Consider the following 24,919-nt stretch of genomic DNA (forward strand, 5'->3'; position numbering starts at 1 on the left):
CTCTAGTCTCCCTTGTTCTGTCTCAAGGCTCCTCAAGGGCTCGCAAGCTTGGAGCAGGATTGTCTTCGTGAGGTGCAGGCGGCAGTGCGGACCAGCCGGAAGCCACAGCAAAAGCCGTCGTGTGAGAGTGGAAGTGTTTCCAGCTCAGTGGTCACCCTCTCGGAGGCTGTTCTCCCTGTCTGTCTTGACTACCAGTTGCATATAAAAACCCGAGGCTTATCGTTCGGCTGGATGAAAGCCCACCTCGCTGCCATGAGAGCCTTTCGCCGCCCAAGCCAAGGGCTTTCCGCGTGTGCGCCCTCTGCAAGATTCCTGAAGGAATTGGGCTGTGTCTTCCCTCACGGAAGTCAGCTCGCTCCCCCGGGGAGGTTAATTAATTCTCTCTGCCTTGAGAAGGCCCTGCTTTGAATGCTGGTGGAGTCCCCTTCTTCACGCACCCTACCAACCCACCTATCTCATAGCTATGTCCCCAGATCAGAGCCGTTCGGAGAGTGACCTCACCAAAGGCTGCTTCTGAACTGGTCTCCTCAGGACCTTCCTTCATAATTGGCACATTCCCTGGAAGTTCCCTAATGTGGAGCGCCCATAAGGACAATAAACCACAGCAGGAGAGGTTACTTACCTTGTGCAGTGACTGGAGTCCTTGGAGGGGCTTTCTCCTTATGGACGCTCCACTCCCCACTCTCCTTTCCCCTCTGCTTTGGAGTTCTTGCCTTTGGACTTGCTGTTGAGAAGGAAGTGGCGTGGTGGCAGATCCACTTCTCCCTATATAACTTCACTACAGAGCATGAGGATGTGTAGGGTGCTGATACAAACCCATGGACACCGCTGAGGAAAAATATTCAATCAAAGGCATGCGAGGTTCCATAGGGACAAAACATCTCAGAGGGTAAGTAACCTCTCCTTTTCCCTTGCTGCCGTCTCCCATTGCAAACCTCTATACAATGTGTTGTCGGCCATCCTGCTTTCAGTGTGACTATTTCCTGGCTTCTCACTCTTGTGTGTCTGTGTTTTGGATTCATTTCACCCAAGTGTGCAAGCGTGTGTTTCCCAAGTGATATCGCATGTTGTTGTTCCTTTCTAGCCCTCTTTGTATGACTTCTCTAATCTGCCCTGCCTCTGGTCTGATAGTACTGGCTATAAATGCATACCCAAATGAATTAATTCAAATAAACATACTGCTGATTGAACTTCTCTAGTCTGGCACCCTCGGGATCTGACCGGTTCCGAATGAGAGAATTTTCTGGACCACGGGAGGTCAATATTAGCAGTATTACCAACACTCCCATTCCTTACGGGGCTGTTAGAGGACATTTAGAGGTAATTTAGAGCTAAATAACAGCACAGAACACTGAGAGCCAGGACTGGAAACTGTAAGCAAACTACGTGATTGCAGGAAACTTGGCCACGCCCATGCGGAGTGGACACCTGGCTCACTAACATCATTCCGGATGACGGATGTTTCTGGAACAGAGAGTGCCAGACTAGAAAGGTTCAACCTATATGTATGGTTCAGTAACCGCACTCAGCAGTCATAGATGTACGTACATACACACCTGGCAGCAATTAAGCCAACAAGTTCTTCCTTTAGAGCCGGGGTTGGGAACCTCTTTTGGGTCGGGGGCCGCTGACCCACAGAAACATCAGGCCGGGGCCACACACAAGTGAGAAGCAAAAGAAAAAAACAAACCCTCTCTGATGTGGCCCCCAACTGAGGAGAAAGACACTCTCCCCATCCCCTCACATACCAAGAACCTTGGGAGGGCCAAGCTAGTAGATTTTCTGTGCTCCAGCCCCATGAGGGAATGATGGGGGAGCTGGAGCACCAGTGGGCTCCCCTATGCTGAGGGGGAGCCCCGAGCTTCAGGAGCCAGATCCAGGCAAGCTGGGGGTCGCATCCAGCCCCCAGGCCTTAGTTTCCCCACCCCTGCTTTAGAGAGAATGACTTGAGAGCGCTAGAAAATAAATGATAGGAAATTACCAAGTTAGAATGAAACAAAAATCATTTCCTTCATGTGCTTCTACACACCGAGGCAGCGTTTGTTCCATCAAACTTTCTGGGCTTGTAGAGACAGGAAGTTCTGTGATAGACTTCTATAGACCTTTCTGGTTTAGGTTTAACGGGCTTTGGGCAGAGACTTTTCTTTCCAGTTTCACTTCATAGGGGTTCAGACTTCTTGCATTACTCCTGGGCTGGATATGAATGCGCACCCTAGAGCCATAGACTAAGACCCTAAAGGAATTTTTTTTTAACTTATTTTATTTTTCTTCCTCCTGCCTCAGTCCCAGGAAGAAGTTTGTGATTTGCTGCATGCTGCTCCCTTCCAAAATATTTTGCCCAGGGTCTACATCAAAGGTAAGACATCAAGAGGGAAGCAGAGATCAATGTTTATCCCCCTACTTAAACTCCCCCCGTTAATGTTACACATTGATTTCTTACAACGCCCTTGACTAGACCTGGCGATGCATTGGGAAGTCAGGTGGAGTGGTTATAGTCTAGTTACCCAGGTGGAAGCACTAGTTAGCCATTCCGTTTCAGAGCAGACGATGGTGGGGAGGCAGCTCGGCGCGACTGCGGAAATGCCGACTTACTGCCTGGTCTCATGTCACTCTTTGCTGCTCGCTTGACAGAAGGAGAACGCTTGGAGGTGCGCATGAAGCGTCTCGAAGCCAAATATGCCCCACTTCACCTGGTTCCCTTAATAGAGAGGCTGGGAACTGCTCAGGTAAGGATCCCTTTGCAACCCCCAGGAGATGGCTACTGAAAATTACCAGCATCCCCTGGTTATTTGGCCTTAGGAAACGGCTCCAGTTTGTATTCTGAAATTCTGCACGGCTCCCCCTTCCTGGCAGACGAGGGATTTCTCTGGGCAGGGGCTTGACTGAATGACTTGAGCCCATTGGCTTCCCCACCCTTCTCGGGGAAGGCATCACTCACGCCGGAGTGATGGCCTTCTTCCTCCGATCAGACAAACCTGAGCCCTAGCACCTGATGGGGTCTGCCAGGGAGTGTTAGGAGCTTGCGTGAAGCTGGCGTGTTCGTGTGTCCAGCGTGCTGACCCAGCTGCAGTAGGGCTGGTGGGGTGAATGCTCCCAAGCCAGCTCTGAACAGTAACAACCTTGAAAACTGCTAGAGGTGTTTTCACAGGAGGGGGGAATGTGTGGGGCTTGTTTCTGGCCTGGGGAATTACATCAGGTCTTTAAGCCCCCAGTTCAGGACAGCAGTTATATACACACACACACTGAAGTCCAGCCATATTCAGGAACTCATATAAGGACTTGTTTATCTTGAAGCATGTGCTCAGGGATTAAGCATGTGCTTAAAGTTAAGCATATCTCTCAGTGTTTTCTTGCATAGGGAGGCTTTCTGACTCAGGGTCTAAATGGAAGGATCTCTCTCTTATGCTGAAGTTATGACACCATTTGTAAATCTCTCACTAAAATAAACCACCATCCTGCCCGAAATCCTCCACTGAAGTCAATGGCCAAACCCCCAGCGATTTCCGGAGAGCCAGGATTTCACTCCGTCACTAACAAACAGGCTGCTTTCTGTTAGCTAATGCAATCAGAAGTATTCGAGATGCTGAATTAGATTAACTTCCCCGCACAGTCATTTTCTGTCGCTGGAATGAACATTGCATCCAGTAATAAAAAGTGACGGCTTTGTGACGGGACCAGGGAATCCACGTCCCTGTTAAGGGATCGTGTTTATAATTCAAGGTCATATGGAACATGGCGTCTCTGGGAAGAATCTGAAACAAACGCCTGGAAAGTGTAGTAGAGGGTTCTGTGCTGATTCATAGGCATTTCTCATCTCCCGCATAGTTCCCTTTGTAAAGGGGCATTGTTAAGATAAAAGTCACCACTGTGCTTTTATGTGTGTGTGTCTCTCCTTCCTTGCAAAATCATCCTTAAATTCTACTCCATAAGATCCACATGCTGCTGCTTCTCACCATACTGATAATGATAAAACGAAAGGCTTCTCTGCATTCCCATACACACACACACTAAATGTACTCATGCGAATGTGCCCTTTGGAGAACTCAGAAACTCGATGGAAATAAACACAACTGTGTTTGTTGATAGCATCCCCCGCTGCTATTAGTTGCTCTGGAAATGCAGTTTCGAACACAAACGTCAATGTTTTGGTACACAGAAGACAGGGGCACCTGATAGCAGGGGTGTGGAAATTTACAAGCACATTTCAGCTGTGGGGGTTTGGGTGCCATTAATGAAAATGTGGCCCTGTGCTGTTTACGTAATAAATGCAGCAGTTGAAGGGCCTCATCCGATGCCTGCTGAAGTCAGAGAGTCGTCCCATGGCTTTGCCCCAGGCTGCGGAGGGTTCATGCACTAAAAAGGAGTTACGCGTAGATTGTGTTTACATAATGACAAGCAAACGGGCCGTGATCAGGGCATAAAGAATCATTTGTAGGTGAGATGAGTGCAGACTCATAGGGACATGGGCGCTTGGGGGAGGCAAGCTCCCAGCCCCACCCCCCACAGGAGCCAAGCTGCTTCCCCACCGCCACCGCCACCATGGGGAGTGGGGGAGGGCAGGCAGACACGCATGTCTTCCGCCTCCCCGGCCCCAGAACACAGGAAGTGAGGGCAGCACCAGCCTCCCCTGCCCTAGAGCGTGAGGAGGGCGGGCGCTGCAGGGAGTAACACTGTGCCCTCCAGAACACCTAAGCTGTGTCTAGACTGGCAAGTTTTTCTGCAAAATCATCTGCTTTTACGGAAAACCTTGCCAGCTGTCTACACTGGCCGCTTGAATTTCCGCAAGAACACTGACGCTCTCATGTAAGATCGTCAGTGTTCTTGTGGAAATACTGTGCTGCTCCCGTTCGGGCAAAAGCCCTCTTGCACAAATCATTAGCCAGTGTAGACAGCACAGTACTGTTTTCCGCAAAAAAGCCCCAATCGCGAAAATGGCAAGTGCTTTTGCCGAAAAGCGTCCTGCCAATCTAGACGCGCTTTTCCAAAAATGCTTTTAACGGAAAACTTTTCTGTTAAAAGCATTTCCGGAAAATCATGCCGGTGTAGACGTAGCCCTATAGTAGGTGTTCTGGGGGTGGAGTGTGGGTGGGGCCGGACTGGCAGTTTGGGACGGCAAAGCCTTCCCCTGCCAGCGTATCTGCCCATGCAGAGGGACTAGAATGGCTCATTGAGCAACCCCCCTGCCAGAATCCCGAATCCCAGTTAGCATGGGATTTTCAGCCGCACAGTGAGAGCCGAGCCGCCCCTCTGGCCAGCGGTCAGGGCTCGGAGCCAGGCCTGGGCTCCCCTGCAATCCCCCCTTAGTCACTGCAGCCCACGAGTCGTGTCCTGCTGCCGCCCACGATAACGTTAGTCACGAGAGTTCAGTGTCTGGGACACGACCCAGGCATGTCTGACGGGACTGCAGCCGTCTAGCTCTGGCTCTGGCATCCGAGTCCTGCCTTCCAGCTGCGGTGAGCCTGCTGGGCAGCCAGGAGGCAGCAGTAGGCTTATATCAAGGCCTTCTCTTAGGAACAAAATCGGCCCTGGACTGCCTGCTTGTGGATTCTGCTCAGCCCAGAACTGGTCCCTCTACAGTTTCTTACACAATCCCTGTCTCAGTGTCACTGGACGAGTTCATTCCAGGCAGTCTGACCACACTGCACCCAGCGTGCATCCCGTCTGGATCTCACAAACTATCATACTCCAGTCCCTCGGCTTGCTGAGCAGACCCCAAAGTCATGTTGCTTTCTGGGCCTGCTGGCCCACGTGCCTGCAGAGTTAATGGGCGCATGGCTGCGGGCCCGCTCCATATTTTTGCCTTGGAATTCTAGCAGCGCTGCTGTGCTACAGGCAGGCCGCAGTGGTGCGTTTAACAGCGCTTTGCAGGACGGCAGGAATCAGTCCGTCCGTCTATCTACTTTGGGCATAGCTGCAGCCTCTGTCAGCTTGGTGTCTGACAAAGGGGGAAGGGAAACATTTCTGGCCTTGTCTACACTAAACGGCCGATCTACTTCAGCTACACAAATCAACGTACTCACCGCGGCGTCTTATGTGCCTTAAGTAGGGTTACCAGGTAGACCCCTCCAAAAAACTGGACACACGGGAGGGGGGCGGGGAGGGAAGGAGAGCTGGCGGGGGGGGGTCCGGGGGCCGCGGGGCTAGCTAGGAGGTAGGGGGGTGGGAAGCAGAGCTGGGGGGGGGAAGCCGTGGGGCTGGCCGGGAGGAAGGGGGGCCGGGAAGCAGAGCTGGGGAGGGTCAGGGGGCCACGGGGCTGGACGGGAGGAGGGGGAGGCCCAGGGGAGGGGGTGCAGCCACTGGCCGCAGCCGTAGTCCAAGGGGCCGCACCCCGGCGGGCATTCCCTCGAGTTGCTCGTAGAAGCCGGGCGGGGGTGGGGCTAGGACCCATTCCCCCCACCCGTCTTCTGCTCGCAACCAGAGGCTCCCAGCTGGGGGGCAGGGCCGCGACTGGCGCTGGGAGCCTCTGGTCCTGTGCAGAAGACGGACGGGGGCAGTGGCTAGGAGTCCCAGCCCCCCTCCCACACATCTTCCCCCCCCGGCTTTTGCACGCGACCACAGGGTTCCCAGCGCCAATCGTGGCCCCGCCTCCCAGTCGCTCCCCCGCCCCTGCCAGGCTTCTGTCCGGCGCCCAGCCGGGAATTCAGAAAACACCAGACATTGCACATGGCACGTGTCCGGTATCTTCTGAATTTTTCTACCTGACAGACGGTGCAAATACCCGTCTGTTCGGTAGAAAACCGGACACCTGGCAACCCTAGCCTTAAGGTCAGCGGGGCTGCTTCCCCGTCGACGACGGCTACTCTTCTTGCCCTGGTGGAGTACCGGCGTTGACGGGAGAGTGCTCGCAGATGGATTCATGTGATAAATCAGCGGCCGGTGGATTGACCACTGCCACGTCAATTCCCCGCAGAGTGTGGACAAGGCCTATGTGAAACCCGCCTTCCAAAGTTTAGCAGATATAGAGCTGGTGCTGCTGCCTGTCAGAATCTGTACTCTTCCTTGACTTTGAGTGTTTGCTGTTAGTTGAATATTAATTGCTGGGTGCTTTTACGCTACCAGGCTGTCCTTGTCACGGTAGCTGAGAATATTTGTAGAACTTCCAGTTTCAATATTTACCAAACAACAAGGCTTTGGGCTACAGCCTGCGTAAACCTCTGCTCACGAAATGGGGAGTCAGTGCTCTGTCAAGGCTTTATAACCATCTGCTGGAGCGTTTCTGGAGCTCCAGCATTTAGATGAGTGGCCACCTGCAGTTTAGGGCAGTAAAAGTGGATGGCTGGATCCACTGCCACTAGATTTGTCTCTGTACGGGGCTAAGACGTGACTTATTAGGGCACTCAGTGGAGGAGAACCAGCCCCAGGGTATGGGCAAAGCCAGATCCCACAAGCAGACATGGATTCGGGTGCATTGTCTTGTAAGTAATCTGAGCAAACACTTGCATTCTTTCTGTCAACCGTGGCCGCCCCCACCCTGCTCCTTCCATCTGCAACCCTGGAACCCCAGTATTGACCCCAGTCAGGTAAAAATGTGTCCTTTATGGTAGCTATCGGGATAGCCAGAAATACAGCCACTGCTTACAGCTCATCTAAAGCCGCAGGAAACCCCCTAGCATGGGCATGAGGCCAGAAAGTGCAGACACGGACCTGAGTGGTAGCAGGGGTAAAGCGCTTTACCCATGGGAATAAAACACCTTGACGAACCCTCAAACGGGGGTGATCAGCTGTGACCACAGCAGACTCCATGGTGAGGAGCGCACGGTAACCAAGCCGGCCTTCCCTTTACCTTGTTACGCTTGGCAAGTGTCATGGCAACTTAGTGCAGTATTTCCTAACTGCACGGCCCTGGGAGGAAGCAGTGGGAGCCAAGGATGCAGGTGGAAATGGCGTGAAACAGAATACTCACAAGCGCAAAAGGCAAGTTAACTAGTGATACTCTTCAAACCGAGCACAGCTCGTTGCTGCTACAGACTAACCGGAGCAGAGTCGGAGCCTCTCTGCCAGGGTTAAGGATGCACTTGCTTTTATGCCCTAAATCACCATTTTTCTAGGGTTCAGTGACAGTCACTTGGGGACTGTAATGAGGCCAGATTCTGCTCTGTTACCCAATGTACGTCTGGGAACCTCCATTCTGATTTCATTGATGTCAATGCAGCGATTCCAGATTTGCATGGCTGTGCCTGAAAATAGGTATTATTCCATTCTCAGCGCAGGTCTACATTTCACCCCCGCCCACCAGCCCCCAAATGTTCATGAAGTTGGTTACCTCGAGTTTCTTCTAAAATGCATGTTTCCCCCCCCAATGCTAAGTTCCTGGTGGCTTCAAATAGTTTTCAGAGCTTTTTAAAAAACCCTAGTGAGCCATGAATTTTCCTATTTTTAAGAAGTTTTTTTTTTTTTTTTTTTTACCATTATAAAATGCATTGATCTTTTTCTTCCTTTTTCGGGGCTGAGGGAGAAAGGAGTGTTTCAAAATCTTGTAAGAAACCGGAAAGACAAAGCTAAAGCGTTTGTTTCCTGGTATGATATGTCAAAACGTGTCACAGTCAAAAGTCATAAACCAATTTACAGACGTTTACAAGTTTAAGAAAAAAAAACCCCAAACACACAACTTACTGTAAGTTAAAAAAAATCTTGGTGTTTTCATGGCAAGGCAGGGAGACTCAAAGCCTATATACCCGACATCCTTCTCTGTTCTTGCAATCTGTTTTCACAGTTTGCATGCACCAGGTTTTCAAAGCTGACGTGCACAGTTGCATCCTGATGTTTGCATATAACTGGCAAGTGCAAATACCTGGGATGGGTGTGCCTACTAGATATCTGCACGTGCATATTAGACCAGTGGCTATGAACAACCCTATCACAACAAACAGGTGTGTGCAGAGAGTATCCCTGTAATAACCAACTGTGCACAGTGAGTATCCCTGTAATCACCAATGTGCACAGCTCACCAGTAACAACACAATAACAAAGCATGCATCACTTGCTACTATCCTTGAGTGAAATGACAAAAATAGCCCAGTATATGCCATCCAACAGCCAGAAGTAGCCCACAGTAACAAAGCCGTGTTCCGGCAGGACTGAAGTGAAATGCTTCTGGAAGAAAACAAACGCTAGCTTCTAGCTTGCAAGATATTCAGTTATTTCCAAAGGACAAAAATGCTTGGAGTTACTATCCTCCTCCTCCTCTGTTCTTGCAATCTGTTTTCAAAGTTTGCATGAACCCGTTTTTCTAAATACTACACGTATTTGAGGGCTCTGTCCTTTAAACTCATAGTCCCTTAGGGTTGGAAGAGACCTCAGGGGGTCATTGCGCCCAACCACCATTTTCTATCCCATCCTAATTCTCAGGCAGGGGTAACCCTGGGAACATCTGTCGGAGGTAAGATCTGGTCAGGCGCAGAGTGTGGTATCAAATGAGAAAGGGTTGAGCCAGGCAGGGTGGAGATCCATGCAGAATTCTAGAAGGGAGGTCGTGACACATCTGCTTTTGTTTCTGTGGTTCTCTTCCTTCTCAGCAAATAGCCATTGCTCGGGAGGGTGACTTGCTGACCAAGGAGCGGCTGTGCTGCGGGCTCTCCATGTTCGAGGTGATCCTGACGCGCATTCGCAGCTACTTGCAGGACCCCATCTGGCGCGGGCCGCCCCCTACCAACGGGGTCATGCACGTGGATGAGTGCGTGGAGTTCCACCGGCTCTGGAGTGCCATGCAGTTCGTGTACTGCATCCCCGTGGGGACGAACGAGTTCACTGCAGAGTGAGTACGCCAGCCCGGTGTGTTCGTTAGCATGTGCCATCTGGGCGTGTCCAGGGTGGGGGAGGGAGACCCAGATACTTAGTTGGAGAAGCGCCTGGTGGAGCAGTGTTCCCTGCAAGCTGAGCGCTTGGGCAGCTGCCCAAAAGAGATTCAGATGCCGCCTAGCTGATCAGTAGAGCGCCAGAGCCAGCAGCGTGTGTCTCTATTGGTGGTGCACATCCCGCACATGCCTTGGTGCACATAACATTTATTCTGCATGCGGATGGAAAAAATTAGCAGGACCACTGATGTGGTAACACCCTGGCTGGAGAGGAGAGCACGGGCATGAGGATGGGATGGGACGACTCAGGGATCAGTAATATAATACAAAGCCTTTTACCTCCACTGCCAGTGCTACGCTCCTTGCAGCTCGGCATGACTGACAGGGCTGCTGTCAGACAGCCCATGCACAGGTAGTTTTGGAGCGGGCGGGGAACTGGCATCCCAGTCACAAAACCTGCCCTCCCTCGCAATCAGGCCCCCTGACTGACTGTTTCAGGAGGGACACCAGGACTGCAGCAGGCTAGCACAATGATGTCTCTTTCTTGTGTAGCGCTGTCAGGAGACCTCGGGGAGGAGGATCCCCTTCTAGAGAGGAGGGCACAGAGGTGCCTATTTGCCCAAAGTCACCGCTCAGGCAGAGCCAGCGATCGACTCCAGCACCACGTCTCAGTGCTGCCACTTTCTGGCTCAGGGGTGTGAAAAACGCACACAAGCAGCACGTGACAGCACCGTGAAACTCCAGTGTGAGCCAGGCTGCCGCCCCGTGCTCAGGGAGGCGGTTTCCACAGGCTGCCGCTCAGGGAGGGGGTTTCCACAGAGCGCAGGGCGAGCTCTCTTCCAGCGCGCCTGCCGTGGCCACGCTCAGTGTAAACAGCGGCCACGGCTGCGCTTTCAGCTGTTCAGTGTAGACAAAGCCCAGGTCTGGTGAATCTCAGTGTAGTGCTCTAGCCACTAGGCCACATTGCCCACCCCTGAGGACTTCAGTGGAGTTGTGGGGCCTGGGCTGGGCCTGGTCTAGAGCTGAGCAGAGAGCCAGGTCTCCGGGGCTGTTGCCTTGGCACCATTCACAGGTAGTTAAATTCACAGAAAATTTGAAAGCTGTGACAGGCCGGGAGATGAAGATGCAGAAATGGGGCCATCAGCAGGGACAATACATTGGTTGGCCTCTAAGGTGCCACAGAACTGCTCATTGTTAACAAAACTTTAGGCATTCAGGAGTGCTTTAAAAGGTCCCCTCTGCCCCCTAAAGACACAAGTTTTGCTGCTGCAAGTGGCCGCATGAATGGTTTCTTGTGGGCAGACGCGCTCTCCTGTGGACAATGTGAACCCCCCTCGTAGCGGGTGGAAGTATTTTCCGACAGACAGCGCTTATGCTGCCAGACTTCTAGCCACATGGGCATGTTGCTAAAAACTGTGTAGTGTAGACAACGCCTAAGATGCAGCATAGATCCCTTGCCTAGAAAAAGATCTCACAACAACTCTTCCACTTACACCACGCACATTGATGATTTTCCTTCTTTTCTGCACCGCTATGACACCGGGCCACGAAACAACCCTTTGTCGCCAAAGTGAAATTGTCCTGCCTTAGCCAAGCTGCGTCCTTCTGGTCTGTTTAGTCTCTTAGGCGAGGAAGGCTTTTTAAAACTTTTTCTCCCATCTTATGTCCTGTTGGTTTTTATTTCTATTTCTGGGGGCCTGAAGGAGCCCAGCAAAGATCCAGGCCCGATGGTGCTGTGTGCAGTAGAAACACAGCAAAACAGACATCGCTCTAAAGAGCCTTTAAGCTAAAAAGGGAGATAAAAGATGGGGAAGAGAAACTGAGGCACAGAAAGAGGAAAATGACTTGCCCAAGGTCACCAGGCAGCTCAGTGTCAAAGCTAGGAACAGAAGCCAGATTTTCTAAGTGCTGTCCACAAAGCCATGCGGCCCGATTTGAGCTTGGAGCAGACTGGCTGGGTGCACTGAAGTGCTGTCTGGCTGGTTTGTAGTTCGTTTGCTTGTACACACATCTACACTGCAGCTGTGTGAGAGCCAGGACGGCAGGCATTCAGTGGGGAAGGTAGCGCCTATCACGTGGGACAGCCTCTCTCTAAATATCTGCCCCCCGGTCTCTCTCGCCCCCTACAGGCAGTGCTTTGGGGATGGCTTGAATTGGGCTGGCTGCTCCGTCATTGTTCTCCTGGGGCAGCAGCGTCGCTTCGACCTCTTTGACTTCTGTTACCATCTGCTGAAGGTGCAGCGGCAGGACGGGAAGGATGAAATCATAAAGAACGTGGTAAGGCCGGGGACCCTTGTCAGCGTGGTCTGCAGGGCCCCGAGGGGTTAGACACAGCACTACCCTCTCCCTGCTCCTGCACAGTAGCAGGGACCTTGCTCTCAAGCTCAGATGGACGAGGCGCCCCAGCCCCAGTGGGGGACCCAGCGTGTCTAGAGTTGCCCTATAACTTTAAACAGCGCTCAGCTGGGGCTAGAGACATCCGCCGGGGGATCCCTGCCCCGAGTCGTAGCAGAGAGGAGAAGATGTTAACGGGAGAGGGACCATGGGCGGCCGTTATGCTAGGCAAAGGAAGGCACCGCCTTCCCATGCTGCCAGCCCGACCCCACCCCACTCCACCCCTAGAACACCTCCCTGTGCTCCAGGGCCATGTGCTGCCCTATGTCCCCGCAATGGGGGTGGGCAGGCAGGAAGGGGAGGGGCGGACTGGCCTCTCCCATCCCTTCCTTCACCCACTGCCCCTGCATGGGACCTGAGCGCTTGTGCTTTTAAAGCAGGGACCTGCAGCTTGCCCGTGGGGAGCTGCATACAAATAACAGTGAATAATTGTGTCCATTAGCCATGCTGTAATTGCACTGGCTTTAGCAACAAGTCAGTGAGGGGGCAGGAAATTAGGTGAGACGGGCTCTTCCAAGAACTGGCCCTGTCATGCTTTGGTATGACCCCATGGCACATCGAATAGCGGTGACTCACTGTGAGGAGTGAGGCAGAAACGTAACAGGGGTTGGTGAGGAGCGGGGCGGAAACGTAACGGGGGTTGGTGAGGAGCGGGGCGGAAATGTAACGGGGGTTGGTAAGGAGCGAGGCGGAAACGTAACGAGGGTTGGTGAGGAGCGAGGCGGAAATGTAACGGGGGTTGGTGAGGAGCGGGGCGGAAATGTAACGGGGGTTGGTGAGGAGCGAGGCAGAAACATAACGGGGGTTGGTGAGGAGCGAGGCAGAAACATAACGGGGGTTGGTGAGGAGCAAGGCGGAAATGTAACGGGGGTTGGTAAGGAGCGAGGCGGAAATGTAACGGGTTGGTGAGGAGCGAGGCGGAAATGTAACGGGGGTTGGTGAGGAGCGAGGCAGAAACGTAACGGGTTGGTGAGGAGCGAGGCGGAAATGTAACGGGGGTTGGTGAGGAGCGAGGCGGAAATGTAACGGGGGTTGGTAAGGAGCGAGGCGGAAATGTAACGGGGGTTGGTGAGGAGCGAGGCGGAAATGTAACGGGGGTTGGTAAGGAGCGAGGCGGAAATGTAACGGGGGTTGGTGAGGAGCGAGGCAGAAACGTAACGGGTTGGTGAGGAGCGGGGCGGAAACGTAACGGGGGCTGTAACTACTCCAGCTGAGGTTTCTTAGCCGCAGGCTCGAGGTGCTGATGACGCTTTCCAGCTGGCCAAGAGGGATTGCTTCATTTCTCTTTGCCTGCTGTTCTCTCCCCTCCAGCCCCTGAAGAAGATGGCTGACCGGATCAGGAAGTACCAGATTCTGAACAACGAGATCTTCGCCATCCTGAACAAGTACATGAAGTCTGTGGAAACAGACAGCTCCACGGTTGAGCACGTGCGCTGCTTCCAGCCCCCGATCCACCAGTCCCTGGCGACCACTTGCTAAACGGCTCGGGCTAGTGCGGATCAGACCCCTTGGGGCTTATGGAGGAAGAGAGACTGGATCAGAACAAAAACTGGGAGGAGGAAACTTGGTGATATGGATCTGGCGACAAGGGAGATTTGTTGCAGCCGATACACACAAGGACACAATTCCTATCTGGCCCTGTTTGAATGCATGTCGTGTCGCATCCCTGTCGTTGGTTTAACCTGTAGCTTTCAGACTGGGAGTGGGGGGGAGGCAGAATATGCATTTCGTGGGTTGTTTTGGGGGGTTGTTTTTCTGTGATGCGTCCAGTTGGACACACAACTCTGAAGCCATATTAGAGTCCTAGGCGTTGGGTTCCTGCCAAGAGCTGTTTTCGAGCGCCAGAAGCCATTTCTCACCGCGGGTGCGGCGAGGCAGGCGGAGCTCCCCCTATGTTGCATGATGGCGGCCAGTGTGGCAGGCGTGTTTGAAGACATCCCTCATGTGGTGGAGCAAAATAGTGGCACGTCTTACGTGGCAACCCGCCGAGGAACAAGTCGCTTAGAAGGGAACCTCATTGATTCAGAGTTTGAGTCTAGTGTCACTGTCTGCTTGGGGCTGGAGCTATCCCCACCATTTTCAGTGTGTTTTCTTCCCTTCTCGAATCTCTCTCTGATGCTCAGCCAGGCGGGGGAGGGGTTTCATGCTGGCGATGCTGTAGTGATTGAATGACTGTCCTCTGCATTGCAGAGAGCTGGGAGAAGAGATAGTGGTGATTTCCCGCTACATGCCATATTCCCATGACTAATTCGAAAGAGGTTTCCCCCTGATGCTGTAACTACCAGGGAGTAAATAATGAGGTCTCCCAATGAATGCTGTGTACTGCATTTACTTGAAAATTCCACTGACCATATTTGGGAAGGCAGGGGGCAGTGTTCCCTCTAACTGTTTCCATCTGTGTGAGGAATAAGTTTTGTTCTGTGCACCAAGTCATACACGGATGTGCACCACCAATAGACACACATGCTGCTGGCTGTGTGTACTCTGCTAATCAGATGGTCACCATTTGACTCTCTCCTGGACAGCCCCCCAAGCACTCAGTTTACAGGGAACACTGGTGGGGGAACGGAAAATCAGTGTTCCTGGCAACACAGCTTAGCTCTCAAATGTTCATGTTGTCTGGTTTTTAGCCAAGGATCAACCATCCGTACTGGAGAATGCACTGGAAGCGGTGATGTGTATGCATTCATGTTCAGTTTTCTTTGTTTTAAATGAGTTTGCATGGCATGGCCTTCAGTACCTATGCCTAGAAGGTATGGAGGATTCCCGCCAGGGTTATGAAACCCTTGTGACACAGAAACAGCAAGTCCCTTTAAAGAAAGGGAAATGAAACATCAGAAAGGAGATGAATATAGAACTCCAAAGGAAATGCAGGATTCTGTTTCCTTCTGACTCTTTAACGTTCTTCAGGCTCCCATGAGATTAAAAAAACCTAGTTGGAACATCACAGAAAACTTCAAAATGCGTCTTCCCTTCTTCCCCATGTCAGCTTCTTTGGAGTGAGAGAAAGGGTCCTGTGTGATGCAGCAAAAGCCAAGGGGACAGATCCGGTGCTCAGCTCCACGAGGACAAACCTGGAGTAACCCCTTGGACTTCACCAACGTCACTCCAGATTTCCAAATATGTAGGTGAGATTAGGAGCTGCGCTCAGGAATTAAGAGTTAAGGCCCAGGCCACATGCAGCAATCCTAATCCACCCTGGTCTCACTGCTGAGACTCCACCCCACTGGACTCGTGCTCTGAAAGTCCACAAAACGTGTCCCACAATCCTATGGGCTAACTTTCTATGTCCTCTGGTCAGTCAGGTTTTCCCACTCTGTGCCATATTTGGGGTGGGCTTATGCTATAGTTCACACAGAAGCTGTTGGGTTTGATGCAGCAATCAGCAGATGAAATGTTCTCTCCTAAAAGATGCAGGAGGTCAGACTAGATTATCATCATGAGCTCTTCAGGCCTTAAACAGCTATGAAATGTGAAATGTGTTTCTATTGGTGGTGGCCATCTCAGAGAGGGAGACGAGTTAGTCTGTAATTTTACAATTACGGGCAACAAGCAGTCCTGAGGCACCTTTAGGACTAACAGATATTTTAGGTCTTGAGTTTTCATGGGTAAAACCCACTTCATCAGATGAGATGGAGTAGAAATTACAGAATCCAGGATATATGTATATAACAGCAAAAGAAGTTAGTTACCTGTCAATTGTAGGAGCAGCGTTAATGAAGCCAATTAAGTCAGGGTGGATGTGTCTGTGGATGTTCACAGTGGTGGACGTGGAGATGAAATTGCCTTTGTAGTGCGTTAACCAATTAAGATCTTTATCTTTATGAAATGTGAATATGTGCAGGGCACAAGCCCCAGTCCTTAATGACCAGACACTTGGGCTGCATCTAGACTGGTATGATTTTGCGCAAAAGCATTTGCTTTTGCGCAAAATCTTGCCGCCTGTCTACACTGACCGCGAGTATTTGCGCAAGAACACTGACTTTGTACCGTACAAAATCAGTGGTTCTTGCGCAAATACTCTGACGCTCCCGCTCAGGAATAAGCCCTCTTGCGCAAGTATTCTTGTGCAAGAGGGTCAGTGTAGACAGCAACGTTAATTTCTTGCGCAAGAAAGCCTGATGGATAAAATGGCCATCAGAGCTTTCTTGCACAAGAGAGCGTACACTGGTACGGATGCTTTTGCGCAAAAGCAAATCTTTTGCACAAAGGCACATGCCAGTATAGACGCTCTCTTGCGCAAATACTTTTAAAGGAAAAACTTTTCCGTTAAAAGTATTTGCGCAAAATCATGCCAGTCTAGACGCAGCCTTGGTTTTTGAGCGACGCAGTAGAAAGGGGAAATCAACTCAACTCCAACTCTGTACTTCAATGGTGTTCTTTTCTCCAGCCACACTTTCTAGGAGCCTTTTTCTCATTATTGTTGCAAGTTCAGTTTGTTTATGTGTTTGTGAACCAGAACAAAACTTTGTTCTTCAAAGTTTTAAAAATATGTTTGCAAGAACACTTGTCCAATGTACCATATTTGTACGAAGAGCAACTTGAGGGTTTTGTACAATGAATTTAAAGTTATTTATCGTGAAGTATATTTCTGCTTGTGATTGAATATGGTGTTAAATTCATGAGTCATCTTTGCTGTGCAGCTGAAGATGAGGTTTTGTAATTTTTTTTTTTTTTTTTTTTGGCCAGCAGAAGCTTACACCTCTATTAAAAATGCTTCTGTGATGATAAAGCATCTGGTGCATAGCGATATGTCCCATAATGCAGAATATGTTCAATAAATGTGGGATGATTTTTATAATGGGGGAAAAATAGAAGTGGGGCTCAGAAGATAATTAAGAAAATCCTAAATTATGTCATAATAGTAAAGCTCTCCAACATTTCTACAAATCCTTCCACTCCAGTCTCAAAAGTAGAACTGGCAGATGTGTCAGACTTCTTGTCAGACATTGGTCATGTTTCTTATTTTAGCACTGGGAAAAGTTCAGAAAAGGGCAACAAAAATGATTAGGAGTTTGGAATGGCTGTTATATGACAAAAGATTAAAAAGACTGGGACTTTTCATCTTAGAAAAGAGGAGACGGGGGGATATGATAGAGGTCTATAAAATCATGATAGGTATGGAGAAAGTGAATACAAAAAAGTCATTTATTTGTTCCCATAATGTAAAAACTAGGGGTCATCAAATGAAATTAAGAGGCAGCAGGTTTAAAACTAATAAAAGGAAGTTTTTCTTCACACAGAGCACAGTTAACCTATGGAACTCCTTGCCAGGGGATGTTGTGAGGACCAGGACTTTAACAGGGTTCAAAAAAGAAATAGATAAATTCATGGAAGATAGATCCATCAATACTTATTAGCCAGGATGGGCAGGAATGGTGTCCCTAGCCTATGTTTGTTAGAGGCTGGGAATGGGTTATGGGAGATGGATCACTGGATGATTCCCTGTTCTGTTCATTCCCTCTGGGGCACCTGGCATTGGCCACTGTGGGCAGACAGGACACTGGGCTAGATGGACCTTTGGTCTGACCAGTGTGGCCGTCCTATGTTTCAAGTTTTCACTTTTCCAACAAAAATGAAAAATTACAAGGGAAACCAGACACTTGCTGCAAAATAATTTCATTGAGTTAAAACCCCAGTTCACGGTCACACAAAAAGCTTTGATGGATGAGCGGAAGGGCCCGACTCAAAACAGTATTGAAGCGTGGGCAGAGAACAGCACAGCTCCCTCTTTCAAACAGGGCTTCTGCTCTCCAGCTGCTGCCTTCTCCCCCGGGGTTAGTCCCACTTGGCTACACCCCTAATGCTGCAGCTCCCTGTAATGGCACCATAGACTCTGCCATGAAGAGGTGCCAGATTTTGCAGTAGCGGCAGCAGCTCTCCTCACGGGTGGCCGGTAATGTAGGCAAGGGAAGGCACGGCCTTCCCAAAACTGCCTTCATGCCTGACCACGGAAGGCTGGGGCCACGCCAGGGAAGGCTAGGCCACGGCATGGCAGCCCAGCTTCCCCAGCCACCAGGGAGAGATGGGGTTGTGGCGCAGCAGACCTGCTCCCTGGCCACTGGAGAGGACCGGGTTGGGCCACAGTGTGGCAGCCCCAGCCCCCCACGTGGCCAGGAAGGATGGGGCTGGGGGAGGCAGAGCTTGGCTCCAGGGATGGGTCTTGGGTGAAAGGGGGAGGGCTGGGGCGTGCCTTCCCCAGCGGGACCCATGGCTCTCCTTTGCCAGGACTGACCCTCTCTGGAAGTGGGTAGGCTGTGAGGTTGTAGCTCAAGTCAGTGTGGCTGAGGGGACGACACAGACACTTGTAGCTTAGGACGGTGGGCGCGGGGAAGGAGGGAGAATACACTTCATCCAATTCACAGCACCTAAGACGCTACTCCTCCCTGTGAGCCCGCACTGTCTGGGGCAGGGCCACCTTGAAAAACCTTCAGCATCAGGAGACTGCTAATGGGACAGGCCCCCGAAAATTAATAGGGACCAAACCTACCGAACAAAGAGCGAGCCTTTCCCTTGCATGGCTTGAAGTGTTGGCAGGAGTGGGGGGGGGGGGGGGCATGTGTTTCAAACCAGGCCCAAGAAATTCTAGAGCCGGGACACAGTTCCCTCTTTGAAGCTCTATAGAACTTTTCCATAAACCCAAGGTGGGGAACTTCAGGTCCCAGGGCCGGATGCAGCCCCTGGCTTGCCTGGATCTGGCCCCCGAGGCTCAGGGCTGCCCCCAGCATTGGGGAGCCCGCACTGCCCCTCCAGCCCCCCTGCTGCCCTTCCATGGGACTGAAGCCCAGAAAATCTTCAAGTCTGGATCCTGCCCTCCCCCCCCCCCCCCCCCCCCGAGGTTCTGGTGTGCCAGGGGACTGTGGGGAAGGTCTTTCTTTTCTCAGTAAGGGTATGTCTACACTACCCTCCTAATTCGAACTAGGAGGGTAATGGAGGCATACCGCACTTGCAAATGAAGCCCGGGATTTGAATTTCCCGGGCTTCATTTGCATAAGCCGGGTGCCGCCATTTTTAAATCCCAGCTAGTTCGAACCCCGTGCCGCGCGGCTACACGCGGCACGGAGTAGCTAGTTCGGATTAGGCTTCCTAATTCGAACTAGCTGTACTCCTCGTGGAATGAGTACAGCTAGTTCGGATTAGGAAGCCTAATCCGAACTAGCTACTCCGTGCCGTGTGTAGCCGCGCGGCACGGGGTTTGAACTAGCCGGGACTTAAAAATGGCGGCGCCCGGCTTATGCAAATGAAGTCCGGGAAATTCAAATCCCGGGCTTCATTTGCAAGTGCGGTATGCCTCCATTACCCTCCTAGTTCGAACTAGAGGGGTAGTGTAGACATACCCTCAGGGGCCACATCAGTGAGGGGTTTGTTTCAGGTTTTTTTGGTTTTGTTTTGCTTCTTACTTGTGTGCGGTCCCTAACCCAAAAAAGATTCCCAACCCCTGGCACAAAGGGGAGAGAGTCTGGCTGCCAGAAAAAGAAAATCCTATGAAAGGAACTAGGTAAGTGCAAAGTGCGTTAGCTTATTATGAGCATTTTGTTATCTGGCTCTAAACTGTCCCCCTTTGCTTGAAAGCGTCCAACCTTTCCACACACCCCAGGTGCCTTTCATGTTTGCGACTGACAACTTTCCCCCTTCTTCCCCCCCAACCCCGCAACAAACCTTCCAGTTCCACTTGATTTCAGGGTTTGGTTGGGAGGGTTTTGCAGAGAAGGGACCTGCAAGCAAAAGGAGCTTGGGAAGGGCAAATGGCTCTGAGGGAAACCACTCCATCTGCTGCCTGGGAGTGGCTAAGGAATGTCCCTAGATTGTTATCTTCACCCAGTAGTGTGGTGGCACCGCCATACCTTAGTTCCCGAGGGCCAAGCCGTAAGTCTGCCTCCCGGGGAACAGCAGATAACAATGAGTTTCTCTCTCCCTCACCACTTGCTGGGGGTGCATCTGTTGTCACTTTCCTTCTCTTTTGATGCAAGCACAGCAGAGCAGGAAGTCAATAAACACCCCAAGGCCCAATATGACTGGCTGCTTCTTCAGGAAAACTTCTCTTGGCATTTCCCCTGCAGGAATTCACCCACAATTGCTTCTTGGGGGGGAAGTGGAAAAATTAGCCAGGGGTGTGAAAGAAAACTGGCCAGAAAACATAGCACCTCTTAAAAGCTGCCAAGCTGGTATTCTACCCTCATTAGCAGGCCAGTGCCTAGAACCCAGGGGAACCCAGTCAGTGCCTAGAACCCAGGGGAACCCAGTCAGTGCCTAGAACCCAGGGAGAACCCAGCCAGCCAGTCCTCTGCTGTAAAACAATATTTCCAATGCCAAACCATTCAATAACTATGAGTAAAGCCCTCCAATGATTTTAAAAAATATATAATGTGAGGTTCTGTTAATTTATTTTTTGAGTGGCTGGCTACATGGGTCACACTCAAACCTTCTTTCCAAATCCAGGAAGGCAAGAAACATGTTTTTAATTAAATAGATTTTTGTGAACCAATATGACCCCGGTCCCATCTGAAGAAGAGACCATCTACATGTTTCGTTAGTCTTTCAGGTGCTGCTAGACTAGTCATTTTTTTAAGTTTTTCCAGTTACAAACTAACTCGGCTCCCCTTCTGAACCCCAGTCCCAATAGTATTCAGTCATGAGAATGGGCAAAACTGGAACTGCTAGCCCACCCCACCCAACATTTATTTTGAGAACTGCTGAATTGAAGACAGTTTTCTCCTGGCTGGCCAGTTTTTCAAGCTTCAATACCCTCCCAACCATGTTCTTGCAATGGGATCATTTGAAAAAACAGGCGATTCCCTGAACCCGCAAGGCAGTCTGCTCATTATCAATAGGAAAAAGATTTCTCCCCTGTCTGAAGCAGGAGACTTTTCCTTCAGGCTCTCCGATTACACCCCACATCGGGAGAACGTTTCCACCACCTTCTTCCGGAAACATGTTTCCAAAGCAACTTTGTTATTAGGCATCCAGTGGCAACAGACTCAGCTTGGAGTTTGCATCTTATTTCTAATGCCGGCTAATTGATACCCTGACTTGTTCCATTACGTGCCTGAGCCGGGTGATGTGGGCGGAAGAGGACGAGGGTGAATTGAAAGGCTGTTCCTTGCTGCTGAGGGTGTTACTCACACTTGACAGAGCTTATTCTCCTCTCTGGATTCCTGTCAGATGGCTCAGCTTGTGTATGGTCTGTAAACCTGTCTTACAGGTGTCACTGCATTGCTAAGAGAGGAGCCGCTGGTGAGGGCTCCTTGGTTTCAGAGAATGGGGAAGGGCTCTGGTTGAAAAAAAATAATCGTGAGAGAAATCCCAGTGGGTGAGTTCAGAAATAGCTGGGAGGTGAGTCCAGTGAATGATGGGAGACCAATGGGCGCAGTCTTTCCCATTCAAAAGCGGGATTGCGAAACGCAGCGATACAAGAATTCACGGCTTGACCAGGGTTTCTTGTCGCCGCTCCTGAGTGACTGAATGCAGCGTCAAAGGTCGCTATAACTCTGTAGCCCGAATCCCCATGGACTTCCACCTCCTCTCAGATACATCCGGATGGAATGAGTCAAACGCCGCTCTCATGTGTATGCAACGCCCTGTCAGTCACAGGGTATGGGAGAGACCAAGTGGGCGAAGGAATATCTTTCACTAGGGCTGGGTTTCCCAATCTATGGGTCAGGATCCGAATATGGGTCGCCATTGCATTTCAAAAGGGTCACCAAGCGTCCCCCCAGGTGGCTCTGCCCTCTCTCCTCCCCCCGTTTTTGAACTGCCTTGTGTCACCAAGTCTTCCTGAATTGTCAAAATGGGTCCCCATCTGGAAAAGATTGGGAACTGCTGCACTAGAGCAACGTCTGGTGGTGAGACAGAAGAGTTTGTCTCTCCCCCACTGAAGTTGGCCCAATAAAAGATACCACCCAGCTTCAAACCTGTGGTCCCTTTGCATTGATAGGGGAGAATCCATCGCTAGGCTCATGCCAAATGGGACATGGAGTTTGTATATATAGTTATGATGATGGCAACAAAAGTATGAGCTGTGCCCAGCAATGTTCCCTCTAATCTTTTCCATCTATGTGCAGATTTTTCCATCCATGTGTGGAATCAGTTTTTCTATGTGCACCCAGGCACGTGTGAATGTGCACCACCAATAGAAACAAAAAAACCTAGTGGTAGGCACTCTGCTAATCAGCTGGGCAGCATCTGAATATCTCCTGCTTGGCCAAGTGCCCGGCTTACAGGAAATACTGGTGCTTAGGCTACTCAGCCGCAGCAGGAAAAGGTTCCCGTCCATTTGTGGGTAAGCAATGGCAAGGCACAGAGGAAGGTGCCTTTGCACTGTGCAGCATTCAGCAACCAGGGCAAAGTGAGCTGCAGTCCACGCCAGCTTGTGCCCTGCTACATTTGTTAGTCTTTAAAGTGCCACCGGACTCCCCGTTGTTGTTGTGGCTGAGACAGATTCACGCGGCTCCTTGTCTTCTTTTAAAAAGCTGCTTTTTATGAAGGCAGATGAACTGTGCTGTGCCTCGGGCCGTGAGACTGCCAATTACGTCCCCCCTGGACCGTACCTCAGCAGCACGCAGCACACTCCTAGCCTGGGAAGGAGCCCCGGGTACGTGTCAGGGAAATGGGACATGAGGATTTCCTTTGTCACCTGATTTTAAGGAATTCTGACTCATCCTGGTTTCACTAGGCAACTGAAAACAACCAGCAACACTTTCTTCCACTATGGAGGGGCAAAGGGATCTATCCTCCAGCCCCAGCTCCCTACAGTCAGAGATTTAGGGACCCCCAGAGCATGGGGATACTTCCCTGGCCTCCTCGGCTAATCCCCTTGACAGACCCATCCTTCACCAACAGATCTAGCTCTCTGAGGAGCCAGGACTCCTTTGGGCCTTCACAACTGCTGGGAACGAGTCCACAGACTCTGTGCCTTGGGTGAAGGAATACTTCCTTACGCTTGCTTTACACTCGCTGCCTCTTAATGACAGGGGGTGACTCCTGGTTCGGTGAAGGGGGACCCAGCACCGCCTCCTTCGCTTTCTGCACACCCGGCAGGAGTTTATCGATCACGGTCGTCTCTCCCCTTCGTCACCTCTTTCCTAACCTGAACATCCCCGGCTTTTTTCTCTCTCCTCCTGTGGTGGTTGTTCCATATCCCTATGACAGGCCTTCAGCTCATGACTCTGGGCCGAGTGATCCTTACACCCTCATCTCTGGGTTTCCAGGAGTCCATACCTCTCATTTCATACCACCTTCCTTGTAGGGTTGCCAGGTGCTTTAACCAAAAATACCGAACACCCCCCCACCCCGCGCAAAAAAAAACACCGGGGGAAATAATTCTGTTGGGGAGGTGGGGGGGAAGGGGTAGATCAAAGTTGCTGAGGAAAAAAAAAGACTAAGGGTGTGTCTAGACTACATGCCTCCTTCGACGGAGGCATGTAGATTATCCAGATCGGAAGAGGGAAATGAAGCCGTGATTAAAATAATCGCGGCTTCATTTAAATTTAAATGGCTGCCCCGATCTGCCGATCAGCTGTTTGTCGGCAGATCGGGGCAGTCTGGACGTGATGCACCGACAAAGAAGCCTTACCTGTGCCGATGAAGAAAGGCTTCTTTGTCGGCGCATCACGTCCAGACTGCCCCGATCTGCCGACAAACAGCTGATCGGCAGATCGGGGCAGCCATTTAAATTTAAATGAAGCCGCGATTATTTTAATCACAGCTTCATTTCCCTCTTCCGATCTGGCTAATCTACATGCCTCCGTCGAAGGAGGCATGTAGTCTAGACACACCCTAAGAGATTTATTAAGAAAAAAAAAACATTAAAACAGCATGGTCCTTTCAGTGCATGCAGGAGAGTCAGAATAGGGATAGGAACGGGAGCGGTTGAGCACTAAGACCCAGGGAAGGATTCCCCTTGGTCTTTAGGCTTTTTGCTGGCAGCCATTTTGTTTTCTTGATCAAGCCAACAGCAGCTTCCCTGCAGAACCAGGTAAGCAGGGGGCCAGGGCCCCAGGGGGGCAGAGGCCGGAGGGCTGGGTCCAGTTGCCGAGTGTGTCGTAGGGTTGCCAGGTGTCTGGTATTTTTGCCTCCTGGCAGGGGAAAAAAACAGAAAATACCAGACATTTCAGGTGTCCGGTATTTTCTGAATTTTTTACCGGACAGGAGGTGAAAATACTGGACTGTCCAGGTCAATGCTGGACACCTGGCAACCCTACTTCTTTGGGGGGCGGGAGTGAAACCCAGGTTCTCCTGCTGCAGCCAGCTCCAGTCCAGGCAGCTGAGGTCTGCTCCCTCCACCTCCTTGCTGCTTTCCTGGGCTTCCCTTGTTGCCCTTGACCTCCAGCCCCGTTTCAGGCTCTACAGAGTCCTTTCCAGCTCCGGTGGCAAGCAGCCACCCAGGGGTTCTCCAGAGAGCCAATCCTGCCCCTTCATCAGGGCTCCCTCCCAGAGCTCACCCCGTTCCTGGGGTTTCTCCATGTCTCTCCCAGCTTAATGCCCATGTCAGGACAAGGCTTGCTCTCTGCCTCCCGGTAGGGTTGCCAGGTGTCCGGGATTCATCCAGACAGTCTGGTATTTGTGGGCTCCATCCGGTAAAAAAACAAACAGGAAATACCGGACATGTGAAATGTCTGGTATTTCCTGTTTGTTTTTTTACCGGATGGAAGCCCGGCGGGGATAATTTTCCCCTGCCGCATCTGGCGGGGGCGGGGGAGTGAGGAGCGTGGCACAGTCATAGCAAAGGGGGC

At 51.2% G+C, this 24,919-nt stretch overlaps 1 protein-coding gene across 3 annotated transcripts in view; it reads left to right on the forward strand.

Moving 5' to 3' along the window:
• The window catches only part of CYFIP2 (cytoplasmic FMR1 interacting protein 2), a 78,153-nt gene extending 61,382 nt beyond the window's left edge, over positions 1 to 16,771 (forward strand). For all 3 annotated transcript variants that reach the window (XM_075900621.1, XM_075900623.1, XM_075900622.1), the window contains exons 27-31: positions 2,284 to 2,356; positions 2,632 to 2,726; positions 9,516 to 9,754; positions 11,924 to 12,071; positions 13,500 to 16,771. In XM_075900621.1, the coding sequence (XP_075756736.1) occupies positions 2,284 to 2,356; positions 2,632 to 2,726; positions 9,516 to 9,754; positions 11,924 to 12,071; positions 13,500 to 13,667 (723 nt within the window). In that variant the 3' untranslated portion in view covers positions 13,668 to 16,771. The remainder of the gene's footprint in view (positions 1 to 2,283; positions 2,357 to 2,631; positions 2,727 to 9,515; positions 9,755 to 11,923; positions 12,072 to 13,499) is intronic.
• Positions 16,772 to 24,919: the final 8,148 nt, after the last annotated feature.

This window comes from Pelodiscus sinensis, chromosome 17 (assembly GCF_049634645.1).
Source record: "Pelodiscus sinensis isolate JC-2024 chromosome 17, ASM4963464v1, whole genome shotgun sequence".
Lineage (NCBI taxonomy): Eukaryota > Metazoa > Chordata > Testudines > Trionychidae > Pelodiscus > Pelodiscus sinensis.